The sequence below is a fragment of the Cynocephalus volans genome, chromosome 11, assembly GCF_027409185.1.
Source record: "Cynocephalus volans isolate mCynVol1 chromosome 11, mCynVol1.pri, whole genome shotgun sequence".
Classification (NCBI taxonomy): domain Eukaryota; kingdom Metazoa; phylum Chordata; class Mammalia; order Dermoptera; family Cynocephalidae; genus Cynocephalus; species Cynocephalus volans.
Window position 1 is genome coordinate 80,734,109 of NC_084470.1, and position 17,317 is coordinate 80,751,425.

General features: G+C 41.9%; 1 protein-coding gene across 1 annotated transcript in view; it reads right to left on the reverse strand.

Moving 5' to 3' along the window:
- Window positions 1–330: 330 nt before the first annotated feature.
- SHQ1 (SHQ1, H/ACA ribonucleoprotein assembly factor) overlaps window positions 331–17,317 on the reverse strand; it is a 106,937-nt gene continuing 89,950 nt past the window's right edge. Inside the window, exon 11 of the mRNA XM_063114575.1 lies at window positions 331–2,923. Within this exon, the coding sequence (XP_062970645.1) occupies window positions 2,377–2,923 (547 nt within the window). The 3' untranslated portion in view covers window positions 331–2,376. The remainder of the gene's footprint in view (window positions 2,924–17,317) is intronic.

A 17,317-nucleotide genomic window follows, 5' to 3' on the forward strand; every position in this document is an offset into this window, starting at 1 on the left:
GGAAGTAAACAAGGGGAGTATAGAATAATGCTTTTTCATACTGGCTTTGAATAGCCGTAATGTCTTACTGAGGACAGATGTGTTTGCAGTGGTCACAGGGATTCTGAAGCTCTCCAGGGAGCCTGAGAAAAGTCTTGAACATATTCTGACAAAGCTGTTATAGTGTTCAGGTGTTGACATGATTTCAGGTGGCATAGTCACCCCAGCTATCACGTTAATACAAACTGGAACTTTTTTTTTTACATCAGAAATACAGATACTCGCAACATTTATAAACCCCAAAGTAAAAGGGATCATACCCTTTCTTGGAATAAAAAAACGCTACTGAGATTAATACATATCAGATTTTATTTCATCTCCTCTCCAAAGCAAATTGGTTTATTTCACTTGGTCATTCATTCCACAAATATTTATGGAGCACTAAAAATATGGGTGCTGATGACTGAGTAGTAACAAGACACGACACAAGCCCCACCTCCCCCTGCAGCTTACATTCCAGTGCGAAAATTCACATTTAAAATATTAAGGGAAACTTACACTTCCATTCAAGATGGACTAACAGGGACCAAATCTACTCTCCCACCTCACATAACTAAAAAACAGGAAGAATACATGAAACAATGTTTTTCAAGACACTGAACATCAGGCAATGAAAGACAGTGATCCCAAGGGAAAGGGAACAAGCAAGGTAAACCCTAGGATTGCCCCACCTAATGCCTCCGAAGACTTTCTTGGACATGCAGGGAGGGGCAACCCATGCAGAACCCAGTGGACTCCGGAGTTCAAGAGAGAGAGCTGAGGGCTTAGGGAGACCAAGGCAGCTAGTGTTTGTAGTATAGGATTCCAGAGAGGAGACAGCTGCAAAGAGAACCCCAGATATCTGGAGAGAGTTCCCCTCTAACATTCAGGAGAGTACTTAGCCATAAGGGCCGGGAAAGAACCATCTGAAAGGACTAGAGGATACAGTGCCTTCTTCAATCAGCTGGACTGGAAAAATTCATAATTCATGGGGCATGGATAGAGTACTCAGGGAAATCAGCAATGAGGAATAAACTGCTCCAGACCTGCCTATCAAATTACAAAGGCGACCCACAAGGATCAATCAATTTCCAAGTCACTAAACTACATCCCAAAACACAGCTAAAAAATATCTAAGAATACATCTCCATCACCCAACAAGGTAAAATAACAAGTCTGACATCTGATCAAAGATTACAAGGCATGCAAAGCAGCAGAAAAACATGACTCAAAATGAGGGCTTGTATCCAGAATTTATAAAGAACTCTCAAAAATAAGAAAACAAAACCAGCTTTTAAAAACAAAGTTGGTAGATTTGAACAGACAATTCAAAAAAGATATGTGGATGTCAAATAAGCATATTAAAAAGTATTCAACACCTTAAGTGTTAGGAACACAAAGTAAAACCACAATGAGATACCTCTACACATCTTTTAGAATGGTGAAAACTTAAAGACTGACCACACCAAGTGATGACAAGCACGTGGAAGAACTGGCACTCTCATATGCTACTGGTAGGAATGTAAAATGGTACAGCCACGTTGGAGAACAGTTCGATGTTTTCTTACAACATTAAACATATACCTACCATACGGCTCAGTCATTCCACTCCCAGCTATTTACCTAAGAGAACTGAAAGCATATGTCCACACAAAGACTTGTACACAAATGTTCACAACAGCTTTACTTGTAACTGCCAAAAACTGGAAATGTCCATCAACAGGAGAATGGACAAATCACAACTCTGACACAGGTTACCATGTGGGTGAGTCTCAAAATAATTATACCAAGTGAATTAAGCCTGACAAAAAAGGCATACATATTGCATGATTCAATTTCTCTAAAATTCTAGGAAATGCAAATTAATGTATGACAGAAAGCAGATGAGTGGCTGCCTGGGGGATGGGGGTGGGTGGCATGCAAGGACGGGGAGGGTCACAAAAGGGCACGAGGACACATAGGGTGACAGCTAAGTTCCTCACTTTGACTGTGGTGACGGTCTACTTGGTGTATGTGTGTGCCAACACTCACTACGCTGTACACTCAAATGTGTGCAGTTTATTGTTTGTCAAGGATTCGTCAGTAAAACTAAAATAAAAATATTAATGGGCTCTACGTTCTAGAGACTCTGGCATTAGAACTATTGTGTTCATCTTTAAATATTAGCTACACTTTGGTAAAAAATACTTTAGAACTTTAAAAATAAAGTTGCACCAAGGAAAGCAAATGGTGTAAATATCGGCTCACTGAAAAACAATGTTGTATATACCAAGAAAAAGTACAGAGTGAAAATGAGGAATTCTAACTCGGTGAATGAAGCCAAATGTGACCTAATTCTCGACAAAGAATAAAACGGAGTCAACTACTCGGTGTCTGCTGGCTGCCTCCCTCCTGCACATGGCTGTGGTTTGCAGCTGCGACGCCCTTGGGCTCGGAGACCTGCAGTGAGCTCTGCAGGCTCTCCCCCAGCTCCTCTATCAGAGGCCCTGGCGCTCCAGGAGCCCGGGAGGAAGCGGGCGGCCCTCCCCGTCCACCACCACACCCCTGCAAGGCCCAGCTTCTGCACCTCCCACCTCCGTCAATAAGCGGGGCACTGCTTTCTTCGAGAAAGGGACCTCGCAAAGAACTGTCTGTCTCAGGGTGACGGTCTTCGAGCTCCTCTTGTTCCGAATCGGAATCCCCGGTTCCAGATGATGCGGTGCTGTCCGATTCCTCCGAATCACTCGCCTCGGAACCGGAGCAAACTGTCTGCTGCCGGGAAAGGGAAGGGGCTGCTTGTGACGCAGTTTCCTCCTCCTGGACAAGAAGTGCCGCTTCTTCCAGTTCTTCCAGTTCTAGTCCCAGCTGGGCCTTTGTAAGGGAGACCTCCTTTAAGGCTTCTGCAAGAGCTGCCAACTTTTTGGACCTTGAAAAACATTTTAAGAAGAAATATTAGGGCTAGTCACTCATTGGCCTGGGGACAACGGAGTATGTAGCATCAAAAAATAATAAAGCAAAGCTGAATACCTACTTCACATGGCATACCAGGGTAAGTCCCTACACAGATCACAGATATATAGGTAAAAAATAAAGGTATTTCATGGAGTTTGGATGTGTTGTCCCTTCCAAAACTCGTGGAAATTTGATCCCCAATGTGTTACTGTTGGAAACTGATTGAGTCATGGGCGCAGATCCCTCATGAATGGATTAATGCTCTCCCTAGGAGAGGGGGAAGTAATGAGTGAGTTCTCGCTCTATTAGTTCCCCCTAGAGCTGATTATTTAAAGGACCCTGGCACCTTCTCTCTCTCTCTTGCTTCCTCTGGCCATGTGATCTGCTTGTACCCGCTGGCTGCCTGCCACTTTCTGCCATGAGTAGAGGCAGCCTGAGGCCTGCGCCAAATGCAGCTGTCCCAGAATCATAAGCCAAATAAACCTCTTTTCCTTATAAATTACCCAGTCTCAGGTATTTCTGTTATAGCAACACAAAATGGACTAAAACAGTATTAAAGTCCTGTGAGAAAACATTGGAGATTTCCTTTATGACCCTAGAATGAGGAAGGCCTTTCTAAGTATGACTCAACATTCAAAAGCCACAAAAGAAAAGACTGATAACTAAATAAAAAACAACAACTTCTGTTGGGGGCAGGGGGGTCAAGGACTAATGCAAAATTGGAAAAAATTTGCAATGAATTTCATAGACCAAGGCCTAAGTCCTAACAAAATTCCTAAAAATGGATCTAACAATCCAACAGAAAAATACACAAAATATACAAGCAGAAAATGCTCAGAAAAGTAAATACAAATAACTCAAATACATAAAAAGATGCTCAACTTCAGTCAAATAGGAGAAATACAAATTAAAGTCATATTGAGATATATTTTTCATCTATCAGATTGGCAAAAATCCAAACATTTGATAACATTCCGTTAGCAAGGCTGTGGGAGAAAAGGCACTTTCATGCACTATTGGAGTGAGATTAAATAGCTATAACCCCCATGAAAGAGAACTTGGCAATAACTCTCAAAATTGAAAATGTACATACCATGACCGAGCAAGTCCATGTCTGGAAACTAAACATATGCAGCCCATATGCTACACCATATAGGTCTGAGATTATTTACAACATTGGTTTTTAAATACCCCAAAATAGGAAACGATCAGATGTCCTTGATATGAGACTGTCTAAATAAGTTATGGTATATCCATACAAAGAAATAGCCTACAGCTGTACAAGGAATGATGCTCTCTTCATGGGAAAATCCAAATATACTGTTTAACAACAACAAAAGGCACACCGCATATATATGCTACCTTTTATATAAAAAAGGAAAAAACAGGAAAGATATACATATTTGTATTGTTTGTATCTTATTAATAAACTCTGGAAAGTGACAGAAAACAATAACTTATTGGGGGGGCTGGAAAGATGAGGGATGATAGAGAGGATGGGGAGAAGAAAACTTTTCACTGCATATTGTTTTATTTTTAAACCTGTGTGAATGTAATGCTTGTTCACAATCCTAAAATGTACAAAAAAGTGGGGGGGGGGGAGTATCAGAGAGCAGCATGGGGTGCCTTTTCATCAGAAAATTATTTCATATTACTTCAGAGGATTCTTTTTTCTAAATTACCGGCTAGATTTATAACATTACATTGTATTGGATAGGTAAATTTCTCCATTATTAACTTGGATGCATTCAGTTGTTTTGTTTGTAAAAGAACCAACACAACGCAAATCACAGTTCTCCGAAGACCACCTCTTCACTATTCTGAAGGGGAGAATCTGTGTGGCTGCTGAAAAAGGTGGCAGCGAGTGAAAACGGTAAGCACACAGACATGGCTTCTGTTTCCCTATTTCCAAAGACCAGATGACTGTACAAAACATTCAGTGGCCTGAGACCAACTGGATGAGTGTGTGTCTACAAGCTAAACTCATTTGAGGCTTCATTTTAGTAGAGCTTACGTGAATGGATGGTACAATGGGAAATACTGAACCAAGATGGTATTTTTCACCTAAGAGCCTACGTGTATCTGAGACCCTTTTTTTCTCAAAATATTTAGCGTAATAATGAGTTTGTGCAGGGATGTGTCTCCTTTTCCCCCGATGTCCCTTCACACATTTAATCAGAACACAGAGTTACCACTGTGTGTCCAGTGGTGGGTGGGAGGCACACAGTGGGGTGATCAGGACAAGAGCCTCATCTATCACTGATGGGTAACTTTTTCTTAAGCAAGAAAAGTCCTGGGTTTTTCAGTGCAAGAATTTCCAGAGAGCCTAGAAAAGGGGAGGTGGCTAAGAGTAAAGAGGAAAACCCAAGTAAGACCATGTGGAGTTAGGTAAAGAATTCACCAAAGGGTTACAAACCCTGCTTGAACTTTCATCAGTTTGAGACATTTTTAAAAGCATAGTTATAGAATAAGATGGCTGCAATATAATTTGCACCCATGTCCGAGATAGTTGTAGACAATGTCTGACTACCACTGGTAAACAATTCGGTCAGAGCTGGTGGACCAGTTTAAAACGTCTCTGGCCCAAGGCCCAGTCAGCCTAGACACTAGTTCATCGCCATATTTCTCAATGAAGGGAAGTTCTTGCTAGGTAGTGACACACAGCTATAAGGTATAAAGAGAGATATGCTTGGGAAAGAGGACAGTGCCTCCTATGAAACTATAATATTAGAAATAAAAAGTTAAAATAAAAGCTTTTACTTCAATGACCACATATCTCATTTTTAGTAGTCTTGGCAAACACCTTACACAATAGACACAGGATGCTGTTCCATACACATCACTGCACTTGCTCCTAACACCAGCCTGTCAATCAGTTTCCCTATCATCTCTGAGTTACAGACGAGGAACCAGAAGCTTGGAGGGGTCGAAAGAGCCGCTGGAGTATACCCGGCTAACGCGGGACAGTTAAGACTAGAACCCCAGCACTCTTCCGTCTCCACCACAGCCTCCCGGGGAATACCAATGCTCTGAAAAGTTTCATTTCCTAGGACCACATTCTTCACTTCTTCCCAATTTGAGCTCTGCTCAGCATCTTCCAAATGAGCAGGTTCTGACTTGCACAAGGTCCAGAATTCCCCAAAGCAACTGTGACTAACAGCTTTAGCTTAGCAACGTTAACTGAAGCATACATCTCAGCTTTTACTACAGAGGTTTAGAAAAGGAGAGAAGAACGTGAATTATTTTTGTGAATATTACTGAATACATTAGATATATCGATTCTCAAGTTGAAACTATTCGGAATTTTGTTATTGTCTACTATACAAATATTATATCCTGTCTTTTATAACAGTATAAATGTGGAATTTCGAAGTTTCTCACCTGTTCTCCTGGTTCTTTTAAGAAAGCGTATCCCACAAACTGAAACTACAAGTGTCAACTTTAAAAGGCAGGAAAGTCGTGAGGATGGGCTGTGTGACTCAAACAGGAACTCCTGCCTATAACCAGGGGATGGGAGTTTTCATCCTTCAGGAAAGTTTGTTTCAAACTTTTAGCATTACATTATGTTTAAAGTGACTAGTTTATATAAGAAACGTAAAAAAAATTGAGTAAATTTATATGTTCATTATTGAAATGAATTAAATGTTCATTTTTGATCCTTAACCAAGCTGATTCATTTCTGTTTCTTATCCCACTTCTACTGCCTCAAGCTAGCTAGTTTTCTAAATTAATACTAAAGTTCTGATAGAAACTTTAAATTTCTAGAAGAAGCATTCTGAACTCTCCCCCCTAAAGGATGCTATGATAAAAAGTGATTAAAATTTCAAAATAGCACTGGTGTAGAATGTGACCCAACAATCTGAGGAATGAAAGTTGAGTTTGTTTTTAGATAATTTAGCAGTTACTATTCACAAAAAAGGAAATTATTTCTTTGGGGAAAAAATTAAGCCATGGGGCTGGCCCCGTGGCTCACTCGGGAGAGTGCGGCGCTGGGAGCGCCAAGGCCACAGGTTCAGATCCTATATAGGGATGGCCGGTGTGCTCACTGGCTGAGCATGGTGCAGACCACACCGTGCCGAGGATTGCGATCCCCTTACTGGTCAAAAAAAAAAAAAAATTAAGCCATGAAAAAGTAGCTGTTTTGTTCTTGTAACCACTGGTTAAAATCAGAGTTGGTTCTAATCTGCCACTCCTTGTAAATTATAGAATGTACATCTGTAATGACCTGACCATTTCAGAAAGCAGCTCATTTCAGGTAGTTAGTGGTTTTTCTCTGTCACACTCAAAACACACCAGGCTAGTTATGTCAAAAAGCTTTGCCAAATGGCATTATTAGATAGCCAGACTCTTACAAATGCCAGGTGTGTCATGATATACTTGACAAACACATATGCTGAGTGACTAGTTGTACTTACAGTATATATTTTATATCTAAGTGAAGATCACCTACCTATTAAAAATAGTGAAGAGACTCAGCATTTAAGAGACCTGACAATCAGATCATACTAACATCATATTTTAATAAAATTACACCTAAACAGGTTTTCTTTAGAAAAGTTATTGAAAATGTAATCCTACCATGTAACTTAAAGAAAAAAAAAAAAAAACTTTCATTTTTTTTTACATATATGAAATAATATCCTATTTGTAGGATATTTTTAAAAATTAAAGATTGCTAGCAAGTTACAATAAACAAAACTACCATGAAAGAGTAATAGTAACAGCTGAAAGTGCATGCCTTTACCATGGTTATGCTTATATAAAATTTCCTCAATTATTTTACATTTGCTGACTGAGTTTAGGGGGAAAAAAAAAAAGGACCCACAGCATTATGAAACAGCCAAAACAAAGTGCAAAAAGATCCCTGAAAAGTAGGGGGGAAAATTGAGTATAAATGGAAAGCATATATCCTGTTTCTTGCTGTAGAGTTTTGTCTCAAACTATCAATCAACTTTTCACCACTTCCTGCAATAGCAGGTCTACTATAAATCTCATAGTGACTGACTAGGTTTCATTTCCTCTGCCCAAACCTAGCAGCCTGCCAGGCATAACATACTGAGACTACAGCCAACAACTGATAATATAGGACAAGACTCTAGTGAGGAAATTCAAGACATTTCATACTGGTTGACACAGTTTACTGGCTAGCTTGGCCTTTTAATCTCATAGGATACTACACACACATATGCACGTGCACACACACTCTCAGTTCTATCTGGTACCAAGCAGTACATCAGCTTTCTTTTTAAAGGACATTGATGATAATGACATATCATCATTCCTCACTGTTGAAAAGAAGAACCAATTCTAAATTTCAGGATCCTCTGCCCAAAACACATTTATATAGTCTGATCTAAACAGTAATGCATTGGCTTTAGATAGAAGGTGCTAGTGAAATTCCTATCCTGAATCTCAGTTGCCATGAAAAACCAATACCAACTGATGCACAGATGAACACAGAATTGTCTGCTGATATTCTACATGAAAAACATTTCCAGCTCAGTCATTAACAGAGATACTCAATCTCTTTGAACAAGAAACTGCTAATTTAATACAGACAAGGTTGCAAGATAAAAGTTATTAAAGCCATATGCAGTGTGGGCCAGTGAAATAACTTTTCATCCAATTTCCAACTGGCCTTTTATACCATTTTGTGGACCTGGGCTAAGAGAAACAACATTTAGTCCACAGATCAGTAGAATAATTTTCTGAAAACCCCCTGTATTAGTTTCCTAGGGCTGCTGTAACAAACTACCACAAACTGGTGGCTTAAAACAAGAGAAATTTATTCTTTCACGGTTCCTGAGACTACAAGTCCAAAATCAGGATTTGGGCAGGGTTGGTTCCTTCTGAGGAAAACATGCCTTCTCTTAGCTTCTGGTGTTGCTGGCACTCCTCGGTGTTCCTTGGCTTGTAAATGTAAATGCATCACTCCAAGCTCTGACTCCATCACCACAGGGTTATCTTCCTCTGTGTCTGTGATATCACATGGCCATCTTCCCTCGATGTATCTGTCTCTTCTCTTCTTCTAAGGACACCAGCCATATTGGATTAAGGGCCCACCGTAGTCCTGCATGACCTCATCTTAACTAATTACATCTGCGATGACTCTTATTTCCAAATGAGGTCACATTCTGAGGTTCTAGGAAGGACATGAATTTTGGTGGTGGTGGGGGTGTCACTTCTGATGAAACAGATAGTGGAGATGCTCATTAGTGGAGGATAATTAAGGCCATAAAGAAGATCACTTAAAGTATATCAACTTAGAGAAGTTGATCATCCAGTCAAGATGGCGGAATAGACAATATGCAGCACCACCCTCTCCCACAAATCAACCAATTTACAACTATAAAAATGTAACATCAGCCAATCTCGGGCTGCTGGAGCTCAGGGGAAGAGGAGGAGAGACCTACGGAGTTCATGAAGGCCGGAGAAACTACGATAAGAGAAAGAAAAAACTGCTGGGAGCGTTTTGTGCCACAGCCGCTTTAAGGCTATAACTGCTGAGCGCATGGGGCAGGAGCAGGCAGAAGCTGCAGCTGTGCCCTTCAGATGGAGTTACTTGGAGGCAGCAAGGGAGAAGAGGGCCTTGGTGGCCCCCAGGACAGCAAGACCACTAATAGGGTTCCCCTGGAACCACGCAGGAGCAAGTAGCCAGAACAGCTGAAAAAGGGGAGCCACTCAGATGCTGGTGGGTCATCGCAAGGGAACAGCACAGGGCCTGTCCCATGGGAAGTGTTTGGAGTACGGGTGGTAGGGGAGACAGTCCCACCCAGAGAACACTGGGACACATCAAGGACAGCTGACCCTGTCCCCAATCAGTGCAGAACCACTCAGAAGAGAATGGTTGGGAATGAAGAATTGCATGGGGTGCAGTTTGATTAAAAAACTCAGGCCCAGATCAGAGTTTCTACACAACCCAGGTGCACCGGGTCTCTGGAGAGCTGTAAGTACCTATAAGGTCAACCATTAAACCCTGAGCGGCACAAAAAGCCTTCCCTAGGGAAACAGCAACAAAGCAGCAATTTAGCTCAACCACACTGCTCAAGTACTGGTTAACACAGGAAGTTCCCCCATTTTAGAAATAAGCAAAGGACAAAAACTTAGTTCCGGCCCAGGCACACCCCCAGCACCTTGGGGCCTGCCAGGGGACATGAGGCATGGAGCCAGGGACCAGACCCCTGCCCTCAACCACTCACACTGCCAGCACCTCAGGGTCTGCCTGGGAAAACAAGGCTTGGAGACAGGGAGTGGACCCTACTCCCACATCCATGCATACTGCCAGTGCCTCGGGGCCTGCCCAGGGGCCCAGGACATACAGCCAGGGACCAGACCACCCCCAACCAGGCACAATGCCAGGGCCTCAGGGCCCACTTGGTGACCTGAGGCATGGAGCCAGGGACCAGACTCCCCTCCTAAACCAGGCACACCATGTCAGTGCCTCAGGGCCCACCCAGGGACCCGAGTGGTGGAGAAGTGGACCGGAACCCCCTTCCACAATAAGGCACACCATACCAGCACCTCGGGGTCCACCGGGGGACCCGAGTCATGGAGAAGGGGACTGGACCCCCTCCCACAACCAGGCACACCACGCCAGCACCTTGGGGCCCACTTGGGGACCTGAGGCATGGAAGCCAGGGACCAGACACTCCCCACAACCAGGCACATTGCCAACACAAAGGAACATGCCATAAACATCATTTCCATGTGGGTGGCCCACCACAGCCACCACTGTGGCTAGATGCCACAACCACCATGCAGATGGTCTGCCAACCACTGGAGTGCACTGACACAAGGAGAGTCACCAGCAGAGATAAAGGAAAGAAGAAGACATCTCTCTCCACAAAGCCCATTTCAGAGTGACAGAAGAAGCATCTGCTCTATGATAATATTGGGGGACCTGATCACACCTCTCAGCATTGGACAGATCATCTAGGCAACATATCAACAGAGTAACCATTATTCTTTCAGAAGGAGAGAAGAAATCTAGGGTAATTAGAGGGGGGAGGGAGAGGGAGATGGGGAGCGATTGGACAAGGGGCATAAAGAATAATTACAATTTGTAATAATATATGTATGCTAGTAATAATGATTTGATCAACATATCTCAATGTTGAACCCCCAAAATTTGTATAATCAATTTTGATCCAATAAAAATAAAAAATAAAATAAAAGTACATCAACTTAAATTGGAAACCAAAATTTAAGGTTAAAACTTCACCTTGAGGGCCGACCCTGTGGCTCACTTGGGAGAGTGCAGCACTGGGAGCGCAGTGGCGCTCCCGCCGCGGGTTTGGATCCTATATAGGGATGGCCGGTGCACTCACTGGCTGAGTGTGGTGGGGGGGAGGACACCAAGCCAAGGGTTGCGATCCCCTTACCGGTCACAAAAAAAGAAGAAAAAACCTTCACTTTGAAATAACTACAAACTACAAAAATAAGTTGATAAAATGTCTATGTCAATAATATGTTATAACTACAACCACATACTAATTCTCAAAATAAAGAACGAACCAAATATTCACTGTATTTGTAACTGTTCTGACAAAACCACATTATAACACCATTTGTGGCAGAATCATAAAGGGTAATTTCTACAGAAAATAATCAAGGGCATCATGTTTTCTCAAGAGCCTCTCAATCATGTGATCCTTTGACATTCAAAATAAGGACTTTCCACCAATTTCACTATTACTGTAGTTCTCTTCTTCAATTGTTAACTAATCCCACATTCCCAAGCCTTACATTTGGTGGTCCTGCGTGTGGTTTGAGCACAGCTCCCATATTACCTCCACTGTCTTCCTGAAGTCCTTGATCTTTTCCTCGATTTGCAATTTATCTGCACTTTACAATAAGAGTTCAGACAACAAAAATAATGGCAAGATGGGTGGGAAAGATGCTAGGAAAGAAATGATATGCTAGCATGGGGACTAAACTTACTAAGTGGCTTGTTCACTAGTGAATATTTTTGTGTTTTAACTACCATCACTTCCCTTTGTAACTTTCTGAGTACAGAAATTTGAATAATGAGTATTTGGAAAGAAGGATTTCTTGCCTGGCACATATAGGTAGCTGTACTAGTTAGGGCCACTCAAAGTTTATTCTTGCAGGGAGTACAGAAATGATTTTTTTCAATTCTTCCACTTTATAAATGAAGTTGGCATGACTGGCTGCTTTGATGTAGCTTGAAAGTTTGTATGCCTTAAATTGGAAGAGCTGGAAATGCCCTTTTATGAAAACAGATATTATAGATATTATATAATTAGATTAATAAAAGCCCTCAGAAGGACAATTCCAACAATTCAACAGTTATGCTGCTGCTTTTTTTTTTTTTTAAGTTTACAGGCTCTAATCCTTAAGTAGAGAATAAAAATAAATGTTCATTAGCTCGTTAATATACATCTAACACATTGGACTACCGATCCAAAAAAAGGTGGGGAGGGGGGATAAAACCTTTAAATGTCTTTGAACAGCACATCAAATCATTAGGCAAACAGCTATGATAAAGACTCAAACACCTCCTGGCTGCTATGTAAAGAGACAAATGTTCTTCATCAGCATTAGTTAACAGAAACGGCGTGCGCTTCCTGAGTACCCTGACTCTGCAACATGCTCGGTTCTAAGTATTTTACATGGTTAGCCCATTCAGCACTTAGAACAACCCTATGAGACAGGTACTATTATTATCCCTACTGGTAAAATGAGAAAACCTAGCCATGGAGGCACAAAGAAGTTGTCACATTATCACAGAAAGACAACTCGAAATGTCCCAAGCAGAACACTTCTTACTTTTTTGTACGTTGTTTGCAAACTCACAGTTTTCTCTTGCCTTACAATTATATAAAGAATCGTTTATTTTAACCTTCAAATGATTAATGGCTAGGCCACACGTTCAAAAAGTCATACATCAGAGCTCCTTCCCTCTACAGCAGAGTGACAGCAGGTGAGCTCAGGGCAAGGAGACGGGCTCCAGCAGTTTTTTCTAACAGTCTGCAAACACGTACACACATATGTACCCATACACATACACACATATGCAAACACGTACACACATATGCAAACACGTACACACATATGTGTACCCATACACATCCTTTAATGCATACACATACACACACACACACCCATTTTTAGGGAAAAATAAATGACTTTATGTAAAATAAATTGCTATGGCAGTGCTAAATACTAAAGAGAATGTTTCTAGAAAGTGAAAGAAAAACTATCATTTGTCTTATCACCAACATACACCTAAGAAATGGAAGGGTAAGGACGATAAATAGGTTAAGAAAGGTACAATGTTCGTAAAGAACTGTTTGAAGAAAATGCAATCCATCCTGTCTTTGGCATTGTTTTACATTTACGCCAGACCAGATAAAATTAGCAGAGATGGAAACATGCAACTCATAAAATTGCCACATTTCCCTCTACCCCCCCCACACTGCGCAGAACATCTTTCCCTGAAATGTGCCTCACTGTGATCCCAAGGCTGGCACTGAGGGCTGATTTTAAAAACAGGCCCATGAAACTCTTGGAACTGTGCAACTCACAAAGTCTTCCTTTCCATACCGGCTGTTAGGAAATCCAAATCTGTGACCACCCAGCATGATGGGACATACCTGTGGCTCCTTCTTGCCTCTATTTTCATTTTGTTTCTACCTTTTTTTCTCTTCTTCTATCCCCACCTTTAATTATGCCATCTTGTTTTACACATACACACAGAAATGTTTGAAATAATTTCTGGTACAAGGCAGGGAATAAATAATGAGCGAAACCAAATAGCTGGTTAAGTAAAACAAAAACACCTTTCTAGGACAGAAAAGGATATGAGAAAATGGGTACAAGTCTAAGGCTGAGACAGAGCTCTTCAATCCATTTTCTTCTTATAATTATTCCATGTAGCACAGTACTTGGGTACATCAGACTTCAACAGTTCTGACAACATTTCCACATTTCATCTATGTGAAAAGGGCAAACAGCGTTGTTTAATGTGGTATTTTGACCTATTAACTGTTCAGATGAAATGGCTATCTAGATTCAGTTAAAATAAGTGGAGGTTAATCAACGAGATGGAGAAGGCATTACTACCAGGTGGTAGCGGAAGGAAGATACTGTGAGTTGAATTGTGTCCCCCACAAAGAAATGTTGACATCCTAACCCCCAGAACCTATGAATTTGACCTTATTTGGAAATAGGGTCTTTGCAGATGTAATCAAATTAAGATGAGGTCATACAGGATTAGGGTGGGCCCTCATCCAATGATTGATGTCCTTATAAAAACACCATGTGAAGAACAGGGACAAAAAGACAGAGAATGCCATGTGACAAAGGCGGAAGAGATTGGAGTGATGTGTCTATAAGCCAAGGAATGTCAAGCATTGCCAGCAACTGCCAGAAGTCAGGAGGGAGGCATGGAACAGATTCTCCCTCAGAGCCTCCAGAAGGAACTAACCCTGTTAAACCTTGATTTTGGCATTCTATACTCCAAAACTGTGAAAGGATATACTTCTGTGGTTTTTTTTTTTTTTTAAAAGATGACTGGTAAGGGGATCTTAACCCTTGACTTGGTGTTGTCAGCACCACGCTCAGCCAGTGAGCGAACCGGCCATCCGTATATGGGATCCGAACCCGGGGCCTTGGTGTTATCAGCACCGCACTCTCCCAAGTGAGCCATGGGCCGGCCCATACTTCTGTGGTTTTAAGCCACACAGTCTGTGGTAATTTGTCACAGCAGCCCAAGGAAACTAGTACAGAAGGGTATTCAGTAATCAAGATCTGTAGAGCTGAAAAGAAATAAGAAAGTATTTAAGTTCCTGAGTTAAAAAAGGAACAAACACCGCCACTAAAAATAATAGCAGGGCACAAAAAATAAAAGAAGGGGAATGAATTAGTTTGTTTCTAATTTCCCTCTGAGTCTAAAATGCTATGGTCTTACACTTCTACATCATGATCACGATGTTCCTGTTTAAAAACCTGCATTGGCTTCCCAAACACTCAGAACAAAATTCAAACTCCCCGCTGGGGACAAGGCCCTGTAAGACCTGGCCCTGCCCACCTCTCAGTGGGATCACCACCATTCCTGTCTAGATCACTGAGTTCCAACTCCACTCATTGCCCTCTCTCTGTCCCGGGGACACCCTGATGAAGTCTTACCTTGAGGCCTCTGCACTTGTTCCCTCTTTCTGGAACACTCTTCTGCTGTTCAAGTCTTCCCATGCTGGCTCCTGCTCATTCAGACCTCACTAAAATGCTACCTTAGGGAGCCGTGCAGGAGCACTCCAGTTAAAGCAGCGCTTCCCAAGTTGTTTCATGTCAAGGAACACACAGAAAACAGTACATTCCTGGCACGACTCATGGGGTTAACCAACCAGGCTGCCCCACATCCTATCTGTCACCCCAAAGGCTGAGGGGTCAATATCTCTGTTCATCTGAGATCTATTGGTGGTGCCATGGACTGCCAGCTGGGACACTCTGCCCCTTGCCCTCCAAACTCTCACAACAAGATTCACTGTTACGAACTTGGTGTATGAGGAAAGTTGAGGTCTATAGAACTGAAAGTCTGGCTAAATTTTCAATATTTCCTTCTTGTCTCCACTTTCCTATTTTGAAAGCAAAATGAGAATGACTGCTTCCAAATTTCCTGGCACACTCTGAAAAAGAAGGACTAGATCAAGTGACTTCATGTGTTAATTACTTTGTATGCTTGTTCTAAATACTAAATTTTTCCTAAGTGACAAAATATTGTGTATTCTATGTTGCTTTCTCAATACCAAGACAGGAAAATGTTCAAGTGTTGGTATGTTTACCATGTTGAGATATGCACAGGCTGCAGTTCTCCATATTATGATGGGAGGAAAAACCTTGAAAATTCAGAATATTAATGCAGTTATTGTTATCATGAACAATGAAATGTCTTTTTAGATGCATACCACAATGGGATGAGTTAGTTAAACCAGAACCATTCTGTGATTTCTTAATGCAATCCTGTTCTACAAAATGAACAAAAGCAATGCACTGCCCATTTGCTCAGCTGGAGTTTTCTGGAATTATTAAACGGCTGACATGTCACATAAGCCCTGCCTCTCCCACTCACTCTGAACCTCGGTGGATATGCTCTCTAAATAAAGTCTGGAACCTTTGTTTTCTAAGGAGAAAATAGGGACAACCTGACAAGGACACAGAGAGCTCCTCACCAGGGCCAGCCACACTGCTGAGTGGCCATCTCCCGGGCAGACCCGCTGTCCCATCCCACAGTCCTATACGAAACACCCCATGCTGTGCCAGTCAGTATAGCTCACTGATGTAATAAGGACTCCCCTCTGCAGGAGACTGAGCCTAGGAGCTGCAGCACTCAGTGCTCAGGAGATCCCTCCTGAATGCAGACCCACAGGGTTCAGTCCTTGTTAAAATGGGAAGGGATGTGCCAAAGGTGGCAAGGGAGTCCTGATGGCTGCACCTTAGGACTCATCAGCAAAGACCAAGAGCAAAGTACTTAGAAAATATGCCCACCTGTGATCTATTCAGCATCCAACCCTTCCCACCATCCCTTACACAGCTCCATTACTGTGTTCCTTTTTAGGGCTTAATGCTCTCGTGCCAATTCACCGGAGATTTTTTTCTAAGGTGCCCTAAAGAGATCTTAAGCATTACCATTGAGAGTCAAAATATCCCAAAAAGAATGTTGAATGAACAAAGCCTCGCACAAAAAAATACACACTACATTAATTATCTCAGTTATACAATGTTCAAAAACAGGCAAAGCCAATGACTAGTGACAGAAGTCAGGCTGGTGGTCACAACGTGGGGGGTGGTGGCTGAAAGTGTACCCGAGGGGTCTGTGGGGTGTTTCTAAGGCACAATTCTTAATTGGGGTGGTGGTTACATGGTGTTTATGAGAATTCATTATTTATGTGCTTATAATCTGTGTATACTTCAACAAAAATTAACTTTAAAAAGCCAAACAAGCCCACAAGTCCTGGAAAACAAATCTCAGGCTTCTGAAGGCTTGCTCTGGAAAAGGGGAGAAAGCCAGATAGAGGAGGAGAGTCCTAAGGGTGGATGGGACCACAGGGACAGCTCCCATTTCCCCTCGCAAACTGTCAGGTCTTCTAATACTACTCTCTCATCTCAAACTTCTTTTTAAAAGGCATGGCTCATTCTACCAAACACAAAAAGAATCTCAAAAAATATGCCTAGAGAAAGATCCATTAGCCATCTCTTTCAATGTGCAGACTCTACAGAGTTTTTCTTTGTATGAGTACATAGTTCACAGCTATCCAGGTTATTCCTAAGGTATTAAAGTACTGTCTATGGATCATTTCAAATATTATTTTAAAGGCATTTTCCCCCCAAGCCTTCTGACCTACAGACC